This window comes from Musa acuminata, chromosome BXJ3-2 (genome assembly GCF_036884655.1).
Source record: "Musa acuminata AAA Group cultivar baxijiao chromosome BXJ3-2, Cavendish_Baxijiao_AAA, whole genome shotgun sequence".
NCBI lineage: Eukaryota > Viridiplantae > Streptophyta > Magnoliopsida > Zingiberales > Musaceae > Musa > Musa acuminata.
Window position 1 is genome coordinate 18,632,501 of NC_088350.1, and position 23,920 is coordinate 18,656,420.

Consider the following 23,920-nt stretch of genomic DNA (forward strand, 5'->3'; position numbering starts at 1 on the left):
CATCCAATTAATTAGATCCAACCAAGCCTGCCAATCTTATCATGCTGACTAGTCTATGGATCTTGCATAAAAAGGATGATCCATTGCATAACGTGCCGTTAATGTGGGACCTATGATTGTTATAAGGGCTAAAATATCATTCCGGTCGAGTAGTATTTCATGTGTATTACAAATGACAAAGTCGAATGCTTTCGGCTGTAGCCAAAAGTTGTGGGGTTTGACTTGTTACAACATTTATAAGGTACAAGTAGGGAAAGAAAGCCAAGATAGGATGATATTATATGCACAAGCTATATCTATAGTAGGATAGCATAGGTGCAATGATGTTTTTAAATTAAAAACACCTATCTTATAACTGGTATTTCTCGGTGTTTCTGCTTTAGACTTGTCGAGTTGTGTTACAGTTATTTTATTTTTCTTGCTATCCTAATATGATAGTGAAACAAGATACAATACCTCATAGCTAAGCAAAGTTATTACAGGTCGAACACGTGCCACTAGATTTTCGACAGTCCCTCGAGGCAACCCATCTCCACCAGATATGAAAAATTCCTGCATATCACAAAGTATCAAATTGCATAACATTCTCGTCTTGAAGTCAATTGCTACTATATTTCCATTGCAAGTAGGAAGAGGTTCATGCAAAAGGTTCACAAAGTAAAACAAGTTGCAAATCAGTAACAAAAGTCTTTTTTGGCATAAAGAATGAGAATATAAGTACATTCAAGAACATCAGAAGTTTGAAGTTAAGCTTCACGAAATAATATCAGTTTTACCAAGTTAAAACTAATTACAAACAATAGGAGACACACTGAATATATCAAGCATAATATATATTGATTCTCAGAAGCTTATACAGAAAAGATGAGGCAAATTTCTACCTTTAAGATTTCAAGATCATCTTCAATAAACTTAGCATCACTAGTTAAGAAAATACGTGAAGGACCTCCATCAAGTATTACCCGCAATAAGCCATCCTACACCAAGAAAACTAGAATATAAAAACCACTCTAGCATTAAGGTAATCTCCAAATTAGTATGTATGAAGTACCAATGATGCTTGGAGGAGCCCAGTGACAATGCGATCCCTGAGTGGTTCAACAATCACATCACAAAGCTGATTCAAAACCTGCAAAACCCAACAGTGACATCAACAGTATCAAAACTTGCACAGGCTCAATAGCAAAACAAGGAACAAAATAAAGACCAGATTATTTATATGATGTTAATGAGAGATGGAAAATTAAGAACACTGGGGACTTTTAAGAAGGATTCATAGTAACTACATAAACAAGCACATAATATAAGGTACTGTGTCGATTGTAGTTACAAAGTTGGTACTCTATCTGGATCATTCAAAAGGTTTGATGCCATCAAAAAGGTGTACCTCCTAGACAACAGATGAATCACTTAAAGCTAAATTCTGTCAGCAATCAGAAGATGTTGACTCACAAGTATATCTTTTAAGTGTTCCCCTACTCATTCCTCTTGTTAATATAATGTGAATGTCCATGTTTCTGAAAAATCTACATTCTTATATTATTGTTTTTATCTTTTGATGCAAAGCTATCAACTTATTTAATTAAGGTTATGAATCAAGGAGTACAAAATGGAAAGAGGCAAACAAAAGGAAATGTTATAAGTAGGATATGCATCCTGTAGACAAAAACCCACATTTCCGTGAAAAAGGAATCTCCATTACAAATTTTTTAACTGTTCCAAAGTTCTGGAGCAGACATTCTGCTTCAAGATTTCCTTTCAGATGATCATGCTGTTCCTAGCCTCCCATATCTTTCAGAATATGCAGGCAATAAGGGCATCCCATGCAACCTGCAGTTTGCAACATTCCATTTTCCTCAAGCAGCTCAAAGTCTTTAGGCTGATGCAATGAGTATCAATGCTTAACACAAAGCCTCCCTCCCTCCAGATTTGCGTAGAGATCGACAACTGAAGAGACTATGAACAACAGCTCCATCTGGATGTCCACACCAGTCACAAACTGCGTCTAGTTCTCACTCATTTTTGAGGACATGAAACAGAGCAAATTACCTTTGATGGCCAGCCACATCAAGTGTTACACTCTGTTTGGTGTTGGGCTTTTCCATAGGCTTTCCAACTGGCATATTCCCCCATAGTTCCATAATCTGTAAAAGAATGCTCTCGGAGAGGAATATATTATCACCCAATTCCACCTAGTGTGTCCCTCAACTAATGCAAAAGCATTTACTTTTTCTTAGATAGTTTGCAATAGAATTTCAAACCCATAGTGACATTACCATGTGTACATTAAGGTTAAATGGTTAAATTCCCTTGTGGCCAGTTTTGAGAAAACTTCATTAGGTTGCCATCAGGCCTCCACTTATGGATCCCTGTTTATGTGTTTGGTCCATGTCTTCTTTTTTGGCATCGGGATTAGTGTAGCATATAGGTGAAAGCTAACATTTACAATAAATACACAAAAAACTCATGTATCTACCAGTGGAAACTAGGTGTTTTGTAACCTAGAAATAGGCCACACCAATACAACATGCCATTCCTTGGTTCTGCACTCATTGAAGATGACAAGCTTCAAGAATATTGATCTACTAGCAATTTTTTTATGGAATAAGTTGTCAACAAGGCTAAATTTTGCACTGCAGTTCCCATTCTAAAAGACAATATCGAGTGAGTAAGTAATAGTATGACTCTAATTCAAAAGATGGAGGTATGAGACTAAAACAACAAATAGTTTTGTGCAAATTATTCAACACGAACTATCTGATCATAGTTTTTTTGTTTTTTAAGAAAGATTCGATCAAACATGACTTGTACAAATTGTAATTGCACTTTCTCAAACTTAATTTCTTCTCAACTGCCTAACAGTTCCTGAATTACCCACAAATGGATAACTTACCACATCAAAAGCATCAATAAGTACCTCCAGCCTGGCCTGAGGAACATTATGCTTATATAAATTTTCAATAAATGGCTCCCTCAAATCCCAAAAAATGATTTTTGTTCCTGAATAAAGCATATAAGTACAGTCAACAATCTATTATTAGAAACCTTTAAATTTAAGGGCAGATCTAATAACATGAAATCTTACCTGAAAATTCACATATCCTGTCGATAGCTGCATTGATGTCTTTTCTACTTCCATCAAATGCATTCTTCTGGTTCACCTTAAAGCTTATAGATTTCTCATTCATTGATCGTCCTGGATAAAAATTGAGAATATAATGCACTTAGTTATCTTTTCTTGCAAAATTCCCATTATCCTAAATTGTTTGCAATTGCAGTTTGTAAACTACAGATATAAATTTACAACACAACAGATTCATCCCTTGTCTGATTCACAAGTAGTCATTCCATTATGGTCAATACATTGATTACAGGAAAGTTCGAAATCAAAGCAAATCCACTCACTAGTAATTAATTAGTGTGTAACCTTTTAAATTAAAGAAAAGGCAACAAATAGCTACCACAACTAGTAGAATTAATAGCCGACCATCTCAAAGCATGCAAGTTTCACGACCCGTGTTGACTGAAGTATTTTTATTATGTCAACCAAACATTTGGAACCCAATTGTTGATAGTCAAGGTCTGTCGTACCGGACCGTACCATCCGGTACGGGCAGTACGTACCGGTCCGACAGGCCAGCGGTACGCGGACCGCCCTGTACCGTACCGAGCACTGTAGCAATACACTGTAGCACTGTAGCAGTGCTACGGTGCCGGTACACCTGGGTGTACCGAGCGGTATACCGTACTGTACCGGTACCGAGCCTGGGTCGAAACGCCGGTACGGTACGATACGACGGACCTTGGTTGATACATTTGTTTGGAGTTTCAGATACTGGATTCCTATCACAGAAGCAATTCTCTTTTGCTGCCTTTTTTTAGTGAAGATTTAAAGGATATAGATTTTGAGGCATCCAGATTAGACTAATTACTGTAGAATACTGTGCTTAAGCTAGGTCTATCTACATGTGGAGAGACATCCAAAGTGAAGAGAGAGAGAGAGAGAGAGAGAGAGAGGGTGGACTACTACTACTACAACATTTAAAATGAAGCGATATTTGCTAGTATTCTTTTGAGTGCAAATTAAAGTGCAGAGAGATATCTTTTGCTTGAGACCAAAGCACCAAGGTGTAACTGATAGCTGTTTGACATTGTGCCAAAATTTAAAAGCTAAGTCCATCAGCATTGTGATATTTGGAGAGAGCTGTGCACAGCGGATTGGTACCCCTCTACTGGCACGCTTACTGGAGGGTATGCCCAATATGACAAGTGTATCAAGTGTTACACCCAGTATTGAACCAGACCAAGCAAAACTGCTCAGTCCACATACTGATAGCTCATCAGATCAGTAAATTTTGGTCCATACCAACCAATATGGTCAAAAGTCAAGTGCTTGTGCACAATACATAATTTAAACCAGGTCAGAATGCTCCAATTCTCTAAATTCCAACTTGAGACCAAAGTAGAATAAAAGGTAGGATTTTTTCTACTAAATCACTACATCACTAAATGTTCAATGTAACACTACTCAAAACTTTGCTCCAAGTCAGGTCAAACCAGCAATGGTTTCTGTAGACCTGGCCAGATTGTAGCCACCAGCCATAGAACCTGGAAAATACTGCTTCCTTCAGATGAAAGAGGAAAGATAATTTTGTGATCTCCATTGTTTCATCAACCACACCGTATTTAACTTGAGCTTAGAGGTTATAGTTGAAGTGAGAAAACATGAAGTGCTTAAGGGGAATGCCCTTACAGGAAACTGGATACACTACAACATATAAACTCTACAAATATGAAGGAGCCACATCAGCTGAAGCTTCCTACCTTCTTTACCCAAGAGATTGAAGCACATTCTTCAGATTTTCCTTTTCATTGGTACTAGAGGCAATGAATGCAATTTTCGTTCCTGAGACCCACGCCAGATCCATGGCCAGAGGTACTGGTCTGGTCCATTTCAGCATACCATGTTTCCAGTATGCCAGGACATACCATGGTATCTTTGGGGGAGGGAGAGGAGGGGTGGAAGAAGCAAGAGGAAGAAGGTAAAAAAGGAAACGGAATATTTTCATAAAAAGGAGGGAGGAGAAAGAAGGAAGAAGGAAGAAGGAAAAAAAAGGAAGAGAGGGCAGCAGAGGAGATGTACCTGGTGGCAGGCAGCGATGGGTGAAGTCAATCACAAGCCGAGCACTAGTATAATATACTGAACCAGATCGGATCATCTGGTTTGGGTTGCTCGGCCTACCGGTCGAAGGTCAGACCGATAAATACTGGCCAAACCATACCGAACCAGTCAGTTTGGCAATCCTTGAGTAGATTACAATGCAATGAAAAAAAATCCAAAAACAATTGTAGCCATTGCTTGAATGTAAATATTTTGATCCATTTGTCAAATATGAAAACCTATGCATACTTGAAGGTTAGTCACATTGATTACTAGGAAATTTCCCTGGATAATGTGCACATTCAACCTGGAAATGATCGAAGAAAATCTAGCTATTGTCTAACTCCAACTACAACATGCAACTCAAAATTTTTCATTCCTCCAACCCCATTACGAGAAACCCAGCAGCAGAACCTTCTCCTTAAACTGAGGTCTTAAAATTTGTCCCAAACCGATATGTATCAAGTGGTACTGACCAGTGCAGGCATGAATTGGCATGCAGAACACTCATCGGACTATTAATGTCTGGTTCAATGGTTACCACCTTGTAGACTTCCTGAACTGGGCTTACCATCTTGTTTTTATCTGTTACAGGCCCTAAAGTGGGCAATAAGCCCATTGCCTTGTCCAAAGACACCAAGAGACTCGGATTCTCTTTGAGATCCTCAAAGAGGACTAGACAATCCTCTATCTGCCTTCTTCTCACTCTACTTTCTCTTAAATCTCTATTAATTTATAGTGGACCTAGATGATCATTTTGGTAATACGAATAAGTATCTGATTATATTTACATCAAATCTATTATGCTTAAAATTTGTTTGTGTATACATGTATTCTTTAGATACAACTTCTGATCCTTGTTTCATACATGTTTCAATTCATTATTTATTTTTTAAAAATTAAAACCACTTAAATTTTATGAATCTTAACTTGAATTAGAAAGGAAGGAAGCAATCCTAAAACATGGTTCTTTTAGATTCCAACTGGTTTAGACCAACCGAAACTCATGTCCTATGGCAGTATGTATCAAGACACTGCCTCAGTATGCTGCTATAAGCCAGACCCTATACTAGTCCGCCAATGGACCACTATGGTTCTGACAGATGAGAATTTTAACCTTGCTGCAAACAACTTTTGTGGCTATTTTTCCAAAATCTAGTGCTCCTAGACCTATGCTACCTTCTCATAGGCCCCTTTCATGTCTAAATAATGTGTGATTAATAATACACATCCTTTGAAAAAAAATAAAAAAAATTAACCCCATTTAGTCAAAACACTTTGTAAAGCAAACAATCAATAATAACGTTTGATAAATCATATCCTTTAAAGCGAAGGTCATTTAATATTAGTTTAGAATATTAGCAAGAAAAAAATGATAATGCCTTAACATCCATCACCCATAGCATAAACTGCCATGCTTTTCTAATAAATAGTTCAGGACATGTCCCAAGTGTAGTAAGTGTTATGAAAAGGATGGCATAAAGAATAACAAGTACAGATGCTTACTTATGATAAAATTCTCTGGCTTCTTCCTCGCCCACCGCTCTTGAATGCTGTCTTCCAATTTATTTAATTGAGTAATCGCATACTGTTTATGGTGCAAAGTCCCTTATAAGTAACAAATTGCAACCATGTAAAATCATAGAAAGAAAACCAGAAGTATATCAGAGATGATATACAACAGAAAAGGTCAACAGATTTACCTTTGTTTACCTCACAAAAAAAAATAAAAAAACTCGCAAGGGGACTGATCTACTTTCAACCCAGTACACTTAAAATGCCATATTGCAACAATTTAGAACCATCTCAAGTGCAATATAAGTTTCTAATAGATGATAATTTAGAAAAACGACTGGAAAACTTTGTAAAAATGTCAAGAATATAAATTTTGTACATACAACACAAAATGTTTTGCCAAATCCATATGAAACATTCTGTCCATTCTAAATTTGACCTTCAATGGCCTTTAAATTTCAATATGCATAAGATAGCAAGTACTTTGTGGAAGGAAAAAAGTGCATTAAGAACCCATGGGCACTACTGCACAAGATTGGTCAAAGTTTTCATCCTGGACTCAACCAAGAAACACCAAAGGCTAATGATCCTGAGATAAATCAACAATTCTCAGCACCTGATATTACAACTAATTAAATTTAAGCATGGAATGTATTACCCTAAACACCTGCCCACAACCATGGGAGTTTAAGCCAAGGCAATCCCCTAGGAAATCGAGAGGTATAGGATTTAGATTCACATGGACTAAAACCCGTGTTATAAACCATGTACTATATGTAATGCTTAGATGTGTGTGCATAGTAGTACAATCGACACATAAATCACACCTCACTGGTAAGAATCGTGATGCATCATCAAATCCCAAGGTATGATCATTGAAAAATTTAAGTTTGAACAATTAAAACTATTAAATAACTGAGAATGAAGTGTCTTTAATTCCATGGACTAAATCCAAGAGGATCTACGGAGAAAGATGACTTTTTTTGCAAGAAATCTGCATTTTAATTTTAACACAATGGTATACACTACAGCAGGCACTATGATTAGTATACGAGTTCAAAACTTAAATCTTCTTTTATGTTGATTGTACTAGTTAACTGCATGAGTTCAGGCATGCAAAATATAAATACCTTAAACTTAAAGAGTATAAAAAATGAAGTAATTAATATAATGACTGAAGTGAAGAACCAAGGTTGGCAACTACAGGTGACATTCAAAGTCCGAGTAGACTAGCACAGGTATCATTAAATCAACTTCAGCATCATCAAAAGAAACAACAGTAGAAAATGAAATATAAAAAGCAATGCAAGTACATCATATTGAAAGTTAATAGACATGATAGTATTGGCATTATTGCTCAACTTAACAAAATAAACTTTAATTCTAAAGCTTAGATACAAGGATAAGAAAGGTACTCACATGTAGAGTATTCAATCGTACACAGAGTTTTATGGTTGTAAGTGAGTTAATCTGATATGATTTCTTCTCATCAATCAATCTAATTTCTGTTACTTCTTTTTTTACAAAAGCCTTAATTCCAATTTCCTTCCTGTATCGTGTGAGAACAGGCTCAGGTGGTATCAGATCCTCTTTATTAACTGCAGGAGCCATAGACATGAAGTTACAGTATACAAAAGGTAAACCAAGGAATTAGTAACTTGACTTGAAATCAACTTAAGCGATACAAGCAAAGATAGTTTCCACATATGACCTACCATGAACTGGTATTTCTTAATTTTCTAGAATAGCTGTTACATAATATATTAACAAAAAAAAGGAAAACACAAACGTACCACCTGCTATGTACCAAGAAGTAGGGAAATATAACAACAGTGCTATATGCAATATGGAAGAAAATGCAGGAAAATGCAAATTCAACCTTCTAATATAAACAATCAAAAGAAAAAAAAAGATAAAATTCACACAAGCAGATTGAAATAAAGTAGCATTAATTCTAAACAGATGACAACCTTAAATACGTATATTAAACATCCCGAGTCTCAAATGAATGTCAACAATCAAAGCAAGAAGATTAAGATAAATAGTTTAAAACAAAACAAAACCAAAATTTTCTAAAGATATTAGTCTTCACCAAGGATATCGATCTCGGGTAGCAAACCCCCACCAGTCCTCCTGACTGACTTATTTAGGAGATTATTCTATCAGTCTTTACTATCATGGCTTTAGCATGAAATGAAATATTGACAACGAGCAGTTTACTAATGATCTGCTGCAAGAACAACTTTATGTTCTAAAACAATATCCATACAGTTCCATGTGGAAAAAAAAAATGAAAAGTTTCACTGACATCTTAGTGTAATACTAAAAAACCAGCATGATTGCTTACAACCTGTTTGATTGATAAAATTGATAAAAGTGGTAGAAGAGAAGGGAAAAGAAAGTCGGGAGAGAACAGAAACCAACTAAGATATATTTTCTTGCTCTCTTAAAACCTACTGTTATTAATTCGGTTCGTTATGTGAAAGCAGCACACACACCTTTGCTAATTTCTATTCAGGAACCATGATTGAGAAGGCCATATTTAAAAACAAAGAAGAAAGTCATTTCTTGGGTATCATATTAAATTCACTCTTCTATAGTCACGTAGGTAAAATAGTAGCAAAGCCATGGAACCATAGGTACTAGCATACTCATCTTGGATTTAAAGTCTTGTTCTGGTCCAGACACCTGACAGACAAATCTGCATAACACTGGTTTGGGTCAGCATACTGACACTAAAGATTGGACAGTACCATCCAGACTAGAGGGAAAGAGAAAGGAGGTATGCATACTGACACTACAGATTGGACAGTACCATCCAGACTCCAGGGAAAGAGAAAGGAGGTATGCATACTGACACTACAGATTGGACAGTACCATCCAGACTAGAGGGAAAGAGAAAGGAAGTACGGAATGGGCAGTATTTACCAATTACCTGTACACAGACCAGTACTGAGCGGTTCAGGGCCTGTGCGACACAGTACACCTGGTACAAGACTGGTACTCATCGGTATAGGACCAGCACTGATCAATACAGGGCAACACAGGGTCCAAGCTGAGCAATTTATTTATTTTTTTACAAACTTTTCTTTTTCAAAACTTGGTATGTACCAACATACCAACTCTCAGTATGAACAGATAGGGTGCTGATCCGAAACTTGACCGTTACGACACCAGTACACCAAATTGTGACCCTTGGTGATGACATAGACAAGGAGTCATAGGAGAAGAGAAGAAAGCAATAGTGGCAAAGATGCAGATGAGGAGGTGACACTGATGTAGATGATGTGGCAGCAACATGGACCAAGAGGCAGCACTGATGGTAACACATGAGGAGGAGCTTGTAAAGGAGTCATAGGAGTCTGTAATAAAGGAGCAGAGAAGGAGGAGGCAACAAAGGAAAAAGATAGATAGAGAACTATCAAAATTGACAACTTTATTAATAACAATAATCATAAAGAAGGGACCCAACACTGAAATAGAACGGGTAGGTTTATTTCATAGTAAGAGATCAGAAGTACTGCTCAGTAAGCCTAATATGGTAAGCTTATCAGGTGATAAGCTAATTTTCATATTAGACTAGGCCACGTGATAGACATACCACTTGATACAACTTGGTTCAATCAGCTCACCCTGACACGGGAGTACCTAATTTGCTACAACAAGCTCGTCTAAATCTTGCTGATCCTATGGTATTCTCTACAACCGACAATGCTTATTCCATAGCCTTTAATCCAGACCTCTCAAATGTGACAGCCCATAAGCCAAATGAGTTACAAGCCCATTTTCCAAACCTGCAGATGGCCCAATTTGATTGAATAGCCCTAATTGATTGCTAAAGAGTTAAGGGACGTGCTTTTATAAGTTGAAAAAAACTCATACTCTTAACTTTCTAGCTGTTTCATTAATAGATGGTCTGGTGGGCAGATTTAAAGAGATAGTTAATTCAACTTATCTTTATGACTAAGGAATGCATTAAAAGGCTTAGATATCAGCAGTAAAGCAATAAATTTCATAGTTCCCTATGCATGGAGGGTTGTTTCATGCACTAATATTTATTTTGATATTTTAGAGTTAGAAAGGAGTTCAGAATCTGATTATATTTACATAAACTCTTTGAGTTCTCTCTTTTAACTTTATATCTCTTTGGTTTTCCAAAGAATGATGGGTTTAGTCTTTGTATCTCTTGGATATTTCCTTGAGTGGTGAATCTTTTTTTTTAAGTTTTGTATCCTTGTTTAATTATCCTTAGGGTGGTGAATTTCTGTATCAATTTATGATTTTAAACTTAGTGAATCCATTTATCTTCATTCCAAAAGTGTTCCCAGCAAATACAACTATCAGCCTTTCATATTTTATTCCTCATTATCTCGGTATAAGTCTAATATCAGAGCTAAAGGCTAGAGATTATAGAAAGGCGGAATAGAAAAGATGTAGTTAGTGAAAGTAGTGGCCATGAAGATGATGTTTAGTCCTTGAGGTTGCAGCTGCAAAGATTGCTACGTGGTCTACAAGAAAAGAATGAAATCATTGAAGAACTTCGGAGAAGAAACAACCCGCATGAAAATAATGCTCAAGAGTTTGGTTCTGATGATGATACACCTCCTCACCCAAGGGAGTTAGGAAGATATCGAGCAAGGTATAGAGACCAAGACAAGTGACAGAACAAGTACAACTCAAAGTTGGATATTCCGGAGTTTGAAGGTAAAATAAATGTTGATGACTTTATTGATTGGCTTAATATGGTGGAAAGAATGTCAGAGTTTCATGAACCACCAAAACAAAAAATGGTGAAGCTTGTGACACTCAAACTCAGAAGGAATGCATCTTTTTGGTGGGAAAACTTGAAGAAACAAAGGGAACGTGGGGGGAAGAGTAAGATCGTATCATGGGAGAAAATAAAAAGGAAGTTGAAGAGGAAATACTTGCCTAACATCTATAGACGAGATATTGCTCAAAATCCATGATTTCAAGCAAAAAGATCTTAGTGTAGAGGAATACACAGCAGAGTTTAATAATATCATGTTAAAAGAAGAGCTTGTAGAACCAGAGGAGCAAACCATTGCAAGATACTTAGGAGGAAATATGAGATTGCTAAAGTGGTTCAACTCTAGCCCTATTGGTTTTTTAATGATGTGAGCAAGTTGGCTTTAAAAGCTGAGAAGCAATATAATTTTCAAAAGGGTTCTCGGTACGAGTCAAAAGAAGGTTATACGAGAGAAGGTGTCAAAGGTGTAAGACAAGAGTGAAGAATCTGCTAGCAGTAAACAAACACCTAATTCTTCTACACCAAGTGGCCGAAAATATTTCAAATGTCATGAATTTAGGCATATTACTTCAGATTGTCCAAATAGGAGGATTGTTACTTTGGTTAAAGATCATACTAATGGAGAAGGAGATGAAGCCAACGACAAACCAAAATATGATAATAATGAGGAAAAGGTTACTTATGCTTATCATGTTTTGTCTATTATGTTACAACGTAGCTTAAAAGTGTCCTATGTGGCTGAGGATGAAAGTTGGGTGAGAAAGAACTTGTTTCATACTAACACTTCTCGTGGCAAGGTATGCTTGGTGATCATTGATAGTGGCAGCTTTTAGAATATGGTATCTTTGGAGATAGTGCAGAAGCTAAAGTTGGACACAATCCCTCATCCACATCCTTACCAACTATGCTGACTGCAAAAAGGGAATGATATCAAGGTAACTAAAAGATGTTTAGTTTCGTTTTCTATTGGCAAGAATTATAAAGATGAAGTATGGTGTGATGTTGCTCCTATGGATGCTTGGTATTTGCTATTGAGTAGACCTTGGCATTATGATAGGAGGGTGTTGTATGATGGCTATAAACATACTTATTCTTTTAAGGAGAATGAAAAGAAGATTGTTTTAGCTTCATTACAACCTTCTGAAACTAGTCCACCAAAAAAGGAAGTTAGTGCTTTTATGTCCTATGGTGAATGCAATGGTGAATTAGAAAGGGGCGGTAATGTTTTGGCTCTAGTAGTAGTAGAGGAGAATGAACAAGATAAGGAGCCACCAACAATCATAAAACCAATTATAGAGGAGCTTCGAGATAGTATACCGAAAGAGATTCCACATGGTCTTCCACCTTAGAGACATCCAGCATCATATTGATCTTACTCTAGGAGCTGTGTTACCTAATAAGGCAATATATAGAATAAGCCCCAAGGAGCATAAATAACTTCAAAGGTAAGTGGGTGAGTTGGTGGAAAAGAGACCAATTCGGGAGAGTACGAGTCCTTGTGTGGTTCCAGCCAAGGATGAAAATTTCGTATCGTATCGAAGTTTCGAAATTCGCTCGGTACGGTACTATTACCAAGCGGTATACTTCGGTATACCGCTCGATATATATATATAAGTAAAAAAAAAGGGCGACTACCTCGTCGCCCTTTTTGGCACTTGTGGTTTCTTCTCCCCATGCGAGTAGAAAAACGAGGCGACGTCGCCTCTTTTCAATTATATATATATATATATATATATATAAGTTGGAAAAAAAGGCGACGTTGCCTCTTTTCTGCCCGCGCAGGGAGAAGAAACGCCGCCTCGACGACGCTCGATTTCGTCTCCCCGTGACGTCGCCAAGGATTCTTCTCCCCACGCGGATGAGGAGAAGTCGCCGACGACGTCGAGGCCTCATTGTCGCAGACAAGGAGGGAGAGCGCGCCGGATCTCTAGGTTCTCCTCTTCTTTCTTCTCACTCAGCTAATACCACCCGGTAGCAGGTGGTGATGACCGATTTAGGGTGGTAACGAGGCGGAAACAGCCCCAATCGACAGTACCACCTAGTAATGGGCGATCCGCGTACTGGTCTACTGGCGGACCAGTACGTACCACTTGGTACGGGCGATATTATTCGAAATTAAAATCCTTGGTTCCAGCCTTATTGGTGCCTAAGAAGGATGGTTCTTGGAGAATATGTGTGGATAGCCACGCCATCAACAAAATCACAATTGGTTATCATTTTCCCATTCCAAAGTTAGATAATTTACTTGATCAATTGTTTGGTGCTTTTATTTTCTCTAAAATTGATTTGAGTAACTATCACCAAATTAGAATGAGGCCTGAAGATGAGTGAAAAACAACATTTAAAACTATAGATGACTTGTATGAATGGTTGATTATACCATTTGGGTTATCTAATGCTCCTAGCACTTTCATGAGATTTATGAATAACATACTTAAGTCAAGCATTGGGTCTTTTGTTGTGGTTTACTTTAATGACATATTGGCGTACAACAAGAGCGAGGAGGAGCATATGAATCATCTTAAAGAGAACTTTCTTATTTTGAGGCAGCAAAAGCTTTATTCTAATCTAAAGAAGTGTGATTTTTTTACTCCTAATGTGGTGTTTTTGAGGTATGTTGTATCAAAAGATGGAATCATGATGGATCAAAGTAAGGTAGAGGCTATTCTTAATTGGCCAATACCAGCTTCACTATATGATATGAGGAGTTTCCATGGTTTAACTTCTTTTTACAAAAGATTCACCAAGGGTTTCAGCTCTATTGTTGCACCAATCACCGAATACCTAAAAGGTAATAAATTCAAGTAGACTAATGAAGCTGATGATGCTTTTGAGCTGTTAAAAAGAAAGGTCACCAAAGCTCCTATCTTAGTTCTACCTAATTTTGATAAGGTATTTGAGGTTGAATGTGATGCCTCTAATATGGATATTGGTTGTCTTGAGTCAAGAAGGAAAACCCATTGCCTTTCTTAGTGAGAAGCTGAATGATACAAGGAGATATTCTACTTAATATAAGGAGTTCTATGCTATTTATATGCCTTATCTCATTGGAGTCGGTATCTTTTTGCCAAACCATTTGTCCTAGATTCTGATCATGTGACATTTAAGTTCATTAATCTCCAGCACAAGCTAAATAAGAGGCATGCAGCTTGGGTAGAGTTCTTGCCAAGGTTCGTAATTTCGTACCGTACTAGAGTATCGAGCTCAGCTCGGTATGGTACGGTATACCGAGCGGTACGTTCAAGATTGTCGAGGGAGAGCGACGTCAGATCTCCGGGTCTCCCTTTTCTTCTCCCTATTCTTTCTTCTCCCTCGGCTAATACCACCCGGTAGTGGGCGACGACGGTCGAAATCGACTTACTGACCAAATTAGGGTGGTAACAAGACGAAAACAACCCCAATTGACAATAGCGCTCGGTAGCGGGTAGTCCGCATACCAGTCTGCCAACGTACCGGTATGTACCACTCTATATGGGCAGTATTATTCAAAATTAAAATCATTGGTTCTTGCAATCTTATAACTTTACTATCAAGTACAAATATGGTGTTTAAAACCAAGGTCTGCCGTACCGTACCGTACCGGCGTTTCGACCCGGGCTCGGTACCGGTACGGTACGGTATACCGCTCGGTACACCCAGGTGTACCGAGCGGTACACTCAGGTGTACCGAGCACTGTAGCACTGCTACAGTGCTCGGTACGGTACAGGGCGGTCCGCGTACCGTTGGCCTGTCGGACCGGTACGTACCGCCCGTACCGGTCGGTACGGTCCGATACGGCAGACCTTGTTTAAAACGCAGTTGTTGAGGCATTGAGTAGAAAGCATTCTTTATTATCAACCATCGAAGTCAAAAAGGTTAGATTTGAGACATTCAAAGATGTCTATGAGAATGATGTGGATTTCAGCTCAATAAGGCAGAATTATAAATCATGTTCTTTTCAACAATTTTCTATCTTTGATGGTTTTCTTTTTCGAGCTAATGCCTTGTGTTCCATCCTGTTCTTTGAGACAAGTAATTTTGACTGAAGCTCATGGTGATGTTTTCAGAGGACATTTTGGTAGGGACAAGACTCTAGCTCTTGTTCAATCAAATTTCTATTAGCCTAAGATATTTAGAGATGTGGAGAGACTTGTGAAGCAATGCTAAGTGTGTCATTTGACAAAAACAAGAAGCCAAAATTCTGGTTTGTACACTTCATTGCTAGTGCCTAGTGCTCCATGGGAGGATGTGAGTTTTGATTTCATTTTGGGATTGTCAAAAACTCATAGGAACAAGGATTCTATCATAGTTGTTTTTGATAGATACTCAAAGATGTCTCACTTTATTCCCTACAACAAATCAAATGAGGCATCTCATATTGCTAATTTGTAGAGATTCAAAATTTCTTAGTTATTTTTGGAGAATTCTATAGAGGAAGCTCGGTACATCTTTGAATTCCAGTAGCTCTCATCATCCACAAATCGATGGGCAAACGAAGGTAACAAACAGAAGCTTGGGAAACTTGCTTAGAAGCTATATTGGCAAGAACATCAAACAATGAGATCTCATTCTTCCACAAATTGAGTTTATCTACAACTGTTTCATGCATCATAGCATTAGAAAGAATGCTTTTGCGGTTGCTTATGGTGCTAATCCTACTGGTCATTTGGACTTAGTTCCTCATTCTTCAACTAAGCAATTTAGTGAAGATGCTGATGAGAGAGCTAAACAGATAAAGAAGCTATATTAGAGTGTTAAAGCAACCATTGAAAAGTAAAATGAGCGGTATATGCAAGCTACCAACAAACGCAATAATACTTATGAGATCGAGCTACTTGGAGATTATAGAGTGTCACTAACATTCAATGTGGCTGATTTAAGTCTTATCATGTTGATGGAACAAATGAGGACTTAAGGATAAGTCTTTTTCAACCCGAGGAGATTGACACGGGAGTGCCTAATTTGTTATAATCAACTTGTGTAAATCTCACTGATCCTATGGTATTCTCTATAGCCCACAATGCTTGTCCCATAGCTTTTAATCTAGATCTCTCAAATGTGACAACCTATAAATCAAATGAGTTGCAAGCCCATTTTCTAAACCTGCAAATGGTCCAACTTGATTAAACAGCCCAAATTGATTGCTAAAGAATTGAAGGATGTGCCTTTATAAGTTAAAAAAACCTCACACTTTCTAGTTGTTTCATTAATAGATGGTCTGGTGGGCAGATTCAAAAGGAGGGTTAATTCAACTTATCTTTATGACCAACGAATATATTAAAGGACTTAGATATCAGTAGTAAAGCAATAAATTTCGTATTTCCTTGTGCATAGAGGGTTGTTTCATGCACTAGTATTTATTTTGGTGTTTTAGAGTTAGAAAGGAGTTCATAATCTAATTGTATTTGTAGAAACTCTTTGAGTTCTCTCTTTTAACTCTATATCTCTTTGGTTTTCCAAAGAGCAGTGGGTTTAGTCTCTATATCTCTTAGATATTTCCTTGAGTAGTGAGTCTCTTTTTTTTTAATTATATATCCTTGTTTAATTATCCTTAGGGTGATGAGTTTCTATATCCCTTTATGATTTTAGACTTGGTGAATCCATTTATCTCCATTCCATAAGTGCTTCTAGCAAATACGACTATCAGCCTTTCAAATTTCATTCCTCATTATCTCAGTATCACACCCTATGGTAAGCCTAGTACAACAAGCTTACCAAGTGTTGAGTTCAATTTTAGGTCGTCTAGGGCAAAATCAAACAATCCACATACTAGTCATTGAAATTCTTGCTCCTTATACATCATGGTTATATGGTCATTAAAATTTTGGGTCCTTTCTTGTGGCGAATTTGTAGAAAAATAAATCCTTGTAAAAGTTCTAGCACGACAATAAAATATAGCTAATAACATTAATAACCCCAAGCCCACCACCTGGCATAATATATGGCCAAAAATCTAGGGTTTTGAGTGTCCCGATCCCTGCTTCTTCGTATTTACCTTATAGATACAATGTCACTTTTATCTACAGTTGCATATATTTACTCAACATATATAAAGGTTCAATCTTTGACTTGTCAGTTGTTGGAGATCTAAAGAATCTAAGTGGTCCAATTCAAAATTGATGTTTTAGTTTCTTTTTATCTACAGACCTATTGTTGACAACTATTCGTCCCTCCTTGTTAGCCTCCTCCACTCTTCTCATTAACATCCTCCTCCTCCCCTATTTTCTCCCTCTCTCTCTTTTGTTTGTGTTCACCCATATGTTGGCTTACCATGTGTCAGTCCCATATGGATTCCTAGTTCCATATGGGTCTTAGACCGAGACTTGAAACCTTGATAGTGATCATTAAAATCCTAATATCATATGAAAATATGTTGGATATTAATTTGGCTCCAGTATGGTATTTAAGTAAAAATCATTTATTCAAAATCATCAAAGATTTTGAGTAAAGTATATGACAAGAAAGAACAGGAAGTGCCAACAGAGTGATTCTATTGTATATCATTGTGATAAGACCGAATACACTGACCCCTCAGAACCTGCAATAGCAGCAGGCTCTTGCATCAGGCCACCCTTTTAAACAGAATGGAATTTCAAATATCATTGTGATTCTATTGTATCGCCTTACCCTTACAGTTACAGATTAAAATTAAGCAAGTGATCATATTAATTTATGCTCAAGATACAAAGCAATGCAAATGAAATCAATTTGATTTTCTTTCAGGAAAGTGTGCAAAAGGAACTCACCTAGTTTTTCCATAACACCTTGTGTATAAATTTGAAACGCATTATCAAGACCACGACAAAGGCTGTTTAGTTCTCCAACACTCATTGGTACTTTAAGAGCAAAAAATTGATCAACTGTCTGCATTTAAGAGAGTTACAAGATGAGCCGAATCTAACACTCTTGTGGGAACAATCTTTCTTAAGTTTATTTTAGAACAGAAAAGGTAACTATAAAAATATGGTTATCTATAATGCGGTTATGAGTTCAGAAGGATCAATTTAACATCACCTACTAGTCAGGATATTAACAGAGAAACAAACATAATATAATATAAGATAGTAAAAGTTTCATCACTTAATAAAAATCACAAGTTTTTTGAACATTCTATGGAAGTGTGGGACATTTTAGCATTATCCATTGTGTATCTCATGACAAAAATTAATGCACTTCAAGTTTTGAATTTTCTGAATATAAGTTCATAAAGTTTAAACTACATAGTAAGAGCTTAAAAGGCACATAAACTTAATTTCAATATTTTCAAAGCATTTTCATGACTAGGTTCAAGCCCCTATTCATCTTTTGGGTGATATATTGTGTCAAAGCTTGTTTACGTCAACATTTAAATTAATCAATATTACAATACATGAAATTGAACATGTGTAGTAAATGGCACAAGTTGTATTGACTTGTATGAAAGATCAAGAAAACTTTTAAGTGATCATATTATACAAAATCTACAAAATGAATATGTTTTTACATAGACAGACAATTTTGAGAATTGTTAGAGAATGCTTGAAAAGAATTATGCAAGATATTCGAGAATTATAAGCCACTTCTGATGCTGGAATTTTTCTTTGCATTTATACTCACAGAAGATAATTTTTCTGAACTTAAGCAAAGAAAATCAAAAGGAGAAACATCTTCTACTATTTTCTTGTTCAACATACACGATGATATTACTTTAGTATAGAAAAATATTTCAAGATCAAAGATTAACTCCTGTTTCACAATAAGTCAGTTAAGTGTCTCGCAGAAATAGCAAAGTACTTGGTGAGGAACTTGATAAAAAAAAAACCTAAAGTTAAATGCACTTTGGAATATTTCTAGAGAAGACACCATACCATAGCACATAAAACACAAGTTATAAGAAAATTATACAAGTAACATGCTACGCAAATTACCTTACTAATTTACCAACTTCATCAATCATTACTCATATTATGGTTTACATACAAGGAACTTACACGTTAACCGACCTCTTAGAGAACTTAATAGGAGACTAATTTTTTAATTAAAATGCACAGGGACCTTTCAGTTGTAGCTTTTCACTAAATTATAGTTCTCTAAATGGGAGCTTGGAATTGATGGAATTTGTTTCAGTTTGGTGCCCAATCATGATTGTATAACAACAAAATGACATTCTATGAATAATGTATGCTTCCCAGCATGGTGCCTATGCTACAGAGAGGAGGATCACCGCATCACCTGACCTATTTCTGTTTTATTTATATATACAATAATTAACTTGCACTATATATTCTAGAAAGGATAAATTATTTTTTATAAATACTTTCTAATCATTCAAAATGTCATTCATATCAGATAAAAAGATTGCATGATAGGTTGAACCTCTTCAATTATTCTGTAGACTTCAACAATGGAACTTCCATGCCGCTGTTGAGGTGATATGGGCTCCCAACCCTACAAAAGATAATTTTGGGAGATTCTTGTGTATGGTATTTAAGCAAATATCAGCATCTATGCAAGAGATCATGAAATTGATAGCATAGTCATAATGTTTCATAAATGATCAAATTAAGCCATGAGAAAATAAGACATTGAATTAAGCATGAATGCGCTAAGTGCCTTTACATACAATCCCAGGAACTCATAATACAAAAATGAAATAAAAATGAACAATAAGATATGCACACACTCTGAAACAAATTTTCATTATGAACCATAACAGAGTCAAGATCGCATCAATGAAATCCATAAATCATCTCCAATATGTACAAGAAGGGCTCGATCCCAAATTACAAAATGGATTGTTTTTGTATGACATGGAAGCCCAACTTGTCAAACCGCCCATGTAAAATGACATCTGTAAGTGCCTACTCTTATACTACTTATCTATGCGCCAATGGGATGCATGAAAATTATAGCACGAAGCTAAACCCTTTCCCCTTCTCTTTTTTAAAATTTATGATGAAATTTCATACATGCTGCTACACTCATGTAAATTCACAAGAACCTTCACAATTTTGCAAACACGATACCTACCCTTATTAGGCATATTAACTTTCATAAAAATCCTTTTAGTTGAAACTTTATGATACCCTTACAAAATTAAACATAGTTCATCGACATATAAAATCTTGGTAAGTAACCATAATATTTGAAACTTCAAGGGACATACAAGAATTCTACATATTAAGGTACATGTGAAAATGTCCCTTCTTGTTTTTTATCTCCTCTGACAACTGGAGATAATGTAGTGGCTCTAAGCCTCAAAGATTTAAGATAGGTCTTACATCTAAGGTTGCAACCAGAAAGATGAACAAAATATAAGGTTGTTGTAAAATTCAAAAAGTACACACAAAATATAATGAATTTGTTAAAGGGGGAAAAGAAGAGAAGTATTTATATATTGAAAACATGATTATTAATTTCTCTCGCCTGCAGAGATGCTAGAATTTAAAGTTTAAGATCCTAGAATGATTAACCATGATGAATTAAAGGGAGCTGCTAAACGTGTGAGAAACCAGAACTAACATATGGAGTTGATGACCAATGTGGTTATTGTGAAGCTAGGTGCCTCTATAAGTTTGTTCTAACAAATCTAAACTAAGAGCGAGCAGCCCACCTTTTCACGTGTTAACATGCGAGGTAGCATGCTGATTACATGCTTTGATTCATAAATATTGCCAAAGATAGGTACAGCTTTTTTTTCATGTAAAAGGCTTTTAAAAGGATAGTTAGTCAACAGACAATCACACAAACCATAGGCAATCAGCAACTTTGTGAACAACACAAATTTTTATACAAATTTTATCAGAAAACTAGGTACAGGTTCTGTTTCCCACATCACAATGACATTAAATGATGGAAACGTTAGCATACATGTGTGTCCATGCATTGTGATTATTGTGCAGCTACTTCAATTAGTTCATGATGCTCACATAATTGTTGTACCATTCATGATAGCAACTCAGAGTCCTATACATAGTCCACATAAACATGATCATCCAGATGACCACAATAATACATGATAGGCATATTGCATGAATGGATCAGTGCATTGACAGTGTAGATATGCACACAGGCTGACCCCTGCCAAGCAGATGAGCCTTTAATTGTCTGATTGTATCATCATAAGTCAGGTTCTCAAATCAGAAAAAACACATTCCAACTATAAATAACATAAAGGTTTGACAATGAAAATGTCTCATACAGCAGGTCACAGTAAAAAAGAAGAATATACATGACCACAAATTTAAGAGAAAAGTGAGCATCCAAGAACAGGAATATATCAGGGACAGTTGGCATGCATATCAACCATTCTCATTTGGCCAGGGACCAATATGGACTAATTTAAGCCCTCTAAATTCTAATCATCATCTGTATAACTAATGTGATAGGGTTTGCATGTACCTTGTGTGAAAAATTTATTGCTGTATTTCACATAAAATTATAATTTTTCAAGACACTCATGAACAACCAACAATATGACAAATATTTAAACATGTCATTTATGCATTTTTTTACATATATTCAATTATTTGAAAGATATTTCACTATCTGGTTGTTTCATCTGAAGTGTAGATGCAGTTCTCATACTCAAATTGAGAGGTCTCAGCCGTGGTTTATAATAAAGCCTATACCTTTCGACAGGGGGTAGTATGTGGGTCCAACAGTCAAGTAGAACAGATAACAGATGATTTCATTGGGTTCTGTCTGGCATGGACTGTACTGCCCAACAGTTTTATCATACCGAATGGACTGTCATAAACTTAGCTGGTTTGTCTAAGCCGCAGTACCCTTGCAATATGTGTTCGCAAAGGGTCAGCCAGGCCATAACCTCATGAGCAACCTGTCACGGACTTGGGATATCATTCCACACCGCAGAACCTGTATACAAACATATCATAATTGATGGATACCCTTGTATACATTTATGCAAGAACTACAGCACTTCTTGTCTTCCATTAAATGGTATTTTGCACTCCATGGCCGTCAACTAGAAATCAGACCATGGTATGCAAAAATAGGATTGTTTTAGTCAAGGTATGCAATACCGTGCCGTACCAGTGTTTCAAGGTTTGCTGCATCTTCAATTTTTCTTGGGCTACAATGTGCCTCCCGACTCCTTTCTCGTTTGTTGACACTATCATTGAATAGTCACTCTCCAATGATTGACTCTTTAGTACTTATCGATCCCTCTGAGGAATGAAAAAGAAAAAGACCTTACTTTTGTGTTAACCTCAATCTTCTCACGCCAACTGATCTAGATGGATGCTTGATGGAGCTTTAACAAGCATCGTCTCATAGAATTTAAAGTTTTGAAGCCTTCTCGTGTGTAAAATTTAACCAACTATTCTACTTTTGCATAGCCATCGACTCTAAGTAGGTTCACATCGCTAGCTTTGGTGATGACAACTACCATTGGTGAGGATGTTGTTGTCTTCTTCAAAGGGGCTTTGAAGTTGCTTTTTCTAAGGTCTCCTAGAAGGAACTTTTAAGTTGCTTCTTCTTAGGTCTCTTGGAAGAGACTTTGAAGTTGCTTCTTCTAAGTTTTCTTCGAAGGGACTTTGAAGTTGCATAGCTCCTCTACTGAATAAGTAAGACAAATAAGGCACTTGGTTCTATCGATTCTCTCAAAAGTTAGAGACTTAGTCTACCCCCTTCAGGGAAAAATGACTAAAACCAAGGTTACTTGACTTAGTCTACCCCCTTCAGGGTTGTACTCAGTGCATCAAGTCAAACACTAGCCTTCATCTTCTCTTTACTCAGACTTTTGGAGCTAGAAGTGTTGTCATCCTTGAATATAGTTGGTTTCCTTGCCACATCTTTGCCATCGAACTTTTGGAACACAAGTGTTGCAATCCTTGCATAGAAGCGATTACTATACTTCACATCTTCTTTGTCATTTCACTTCAAAAATGCAATGTGTCACCCTAATAGGTTTGGTTGTCCCCATGGTGTTGTATCTCTTTTTTTAATCATCTTTGCTGCCTATTCCTGTAAGTAGAAAAGAGTACAGCATTGCATGTTTCCTACCTCGTTCTTTAGTCGATCACCATCGCATCAACTCGAAGTCCCCCACTTTTAGTTGATTAAAAAAAAAGGTCCTTTGACACAAGTCTTATGAATTTTCTTTGGCCTCTGCCCTTCTGCATTGTCTCAATGCCTAAAGTCAACCACTCCATTCTCCATCGCCTCGATCCCCTTTATTGACCAGTGCACTCTCTCTTTATAAGAGCAAGGGATCAATGACCATTCGGAAGTCCCACCTCTATGATACCATAGCGTTCTCTTATACCCATAGCCTTACTATCCGTTGACTTGCATATATATCTCTTTCCTCGCAATCATAGAATTTAGCACTATGGTATTCTGGTACTCTCTCTGAGTCAACTTCCATTCCGATCGATGCTTAACTTAGCTAGCTAAGTCACTCACTCGGAAGATTCACCTCTGAGGTACTACATCCCATCTACTGATGTTCGTAGTCCATCATATGCACATATAAAAGACCCACCTCTCTAGT

At 36.8% G+C, this 23,920-nt stretch overlaps 1 protein-coding gene across 4 annotated transcripts in view; it reads right to left on the reverse strand.

Annotated features, from left to right (window-relative positions):
- The window catches only part of LOC135631286 (protein unc-13 homolog), a 66,430-nt gene that overhangs the window by 1,249 nt on the left and 41,261 nt on the right, over positions 1–23,920 (reverse strand). For 3 of the 4 annotated variants that reach the window (XM_065138831.1, XM_065138829.1, XM_065138830.1), the window contains exons 18-26: positions 19,780–19,851; positions 18,171–18,288; positions 8,096–8,274; positions 6,668–6,749; positions 3,086–3,196; positions 2,894–3,000; positions 1,052–1,129; positions 882–977; positions 457–552 (exon numbers count right to left, since the gene is read on the reverse strand). In XM_065138831.1, coding sequence (XP_064994903.1) covers positions 457–552; positions 882–977; positions 1,052–1,129; positions 2,894–3,000; positions 3,086–3,196; positions 6,668–6,749; positions 8,096–8,274; positions 18,171–18,288; positions 19,780–19,851 — 939 coding nt within the window. Of the gene's footprint in view, positions 1–456; positions 553–881; positions 978–1,051; positions 1,130–1,151; positions 1,976–2,049; positions 2,145–2,893; positions 3,001–3,085; positions 3,197–6,667; positions 6,750–8,095; positions 8,275–18,170; positions 18,289–19,779; positions 19,852–23,920 lie in introns of those variants that run through there. The other variant, XM_065138832.1, reaches the window with a different exon arrangement.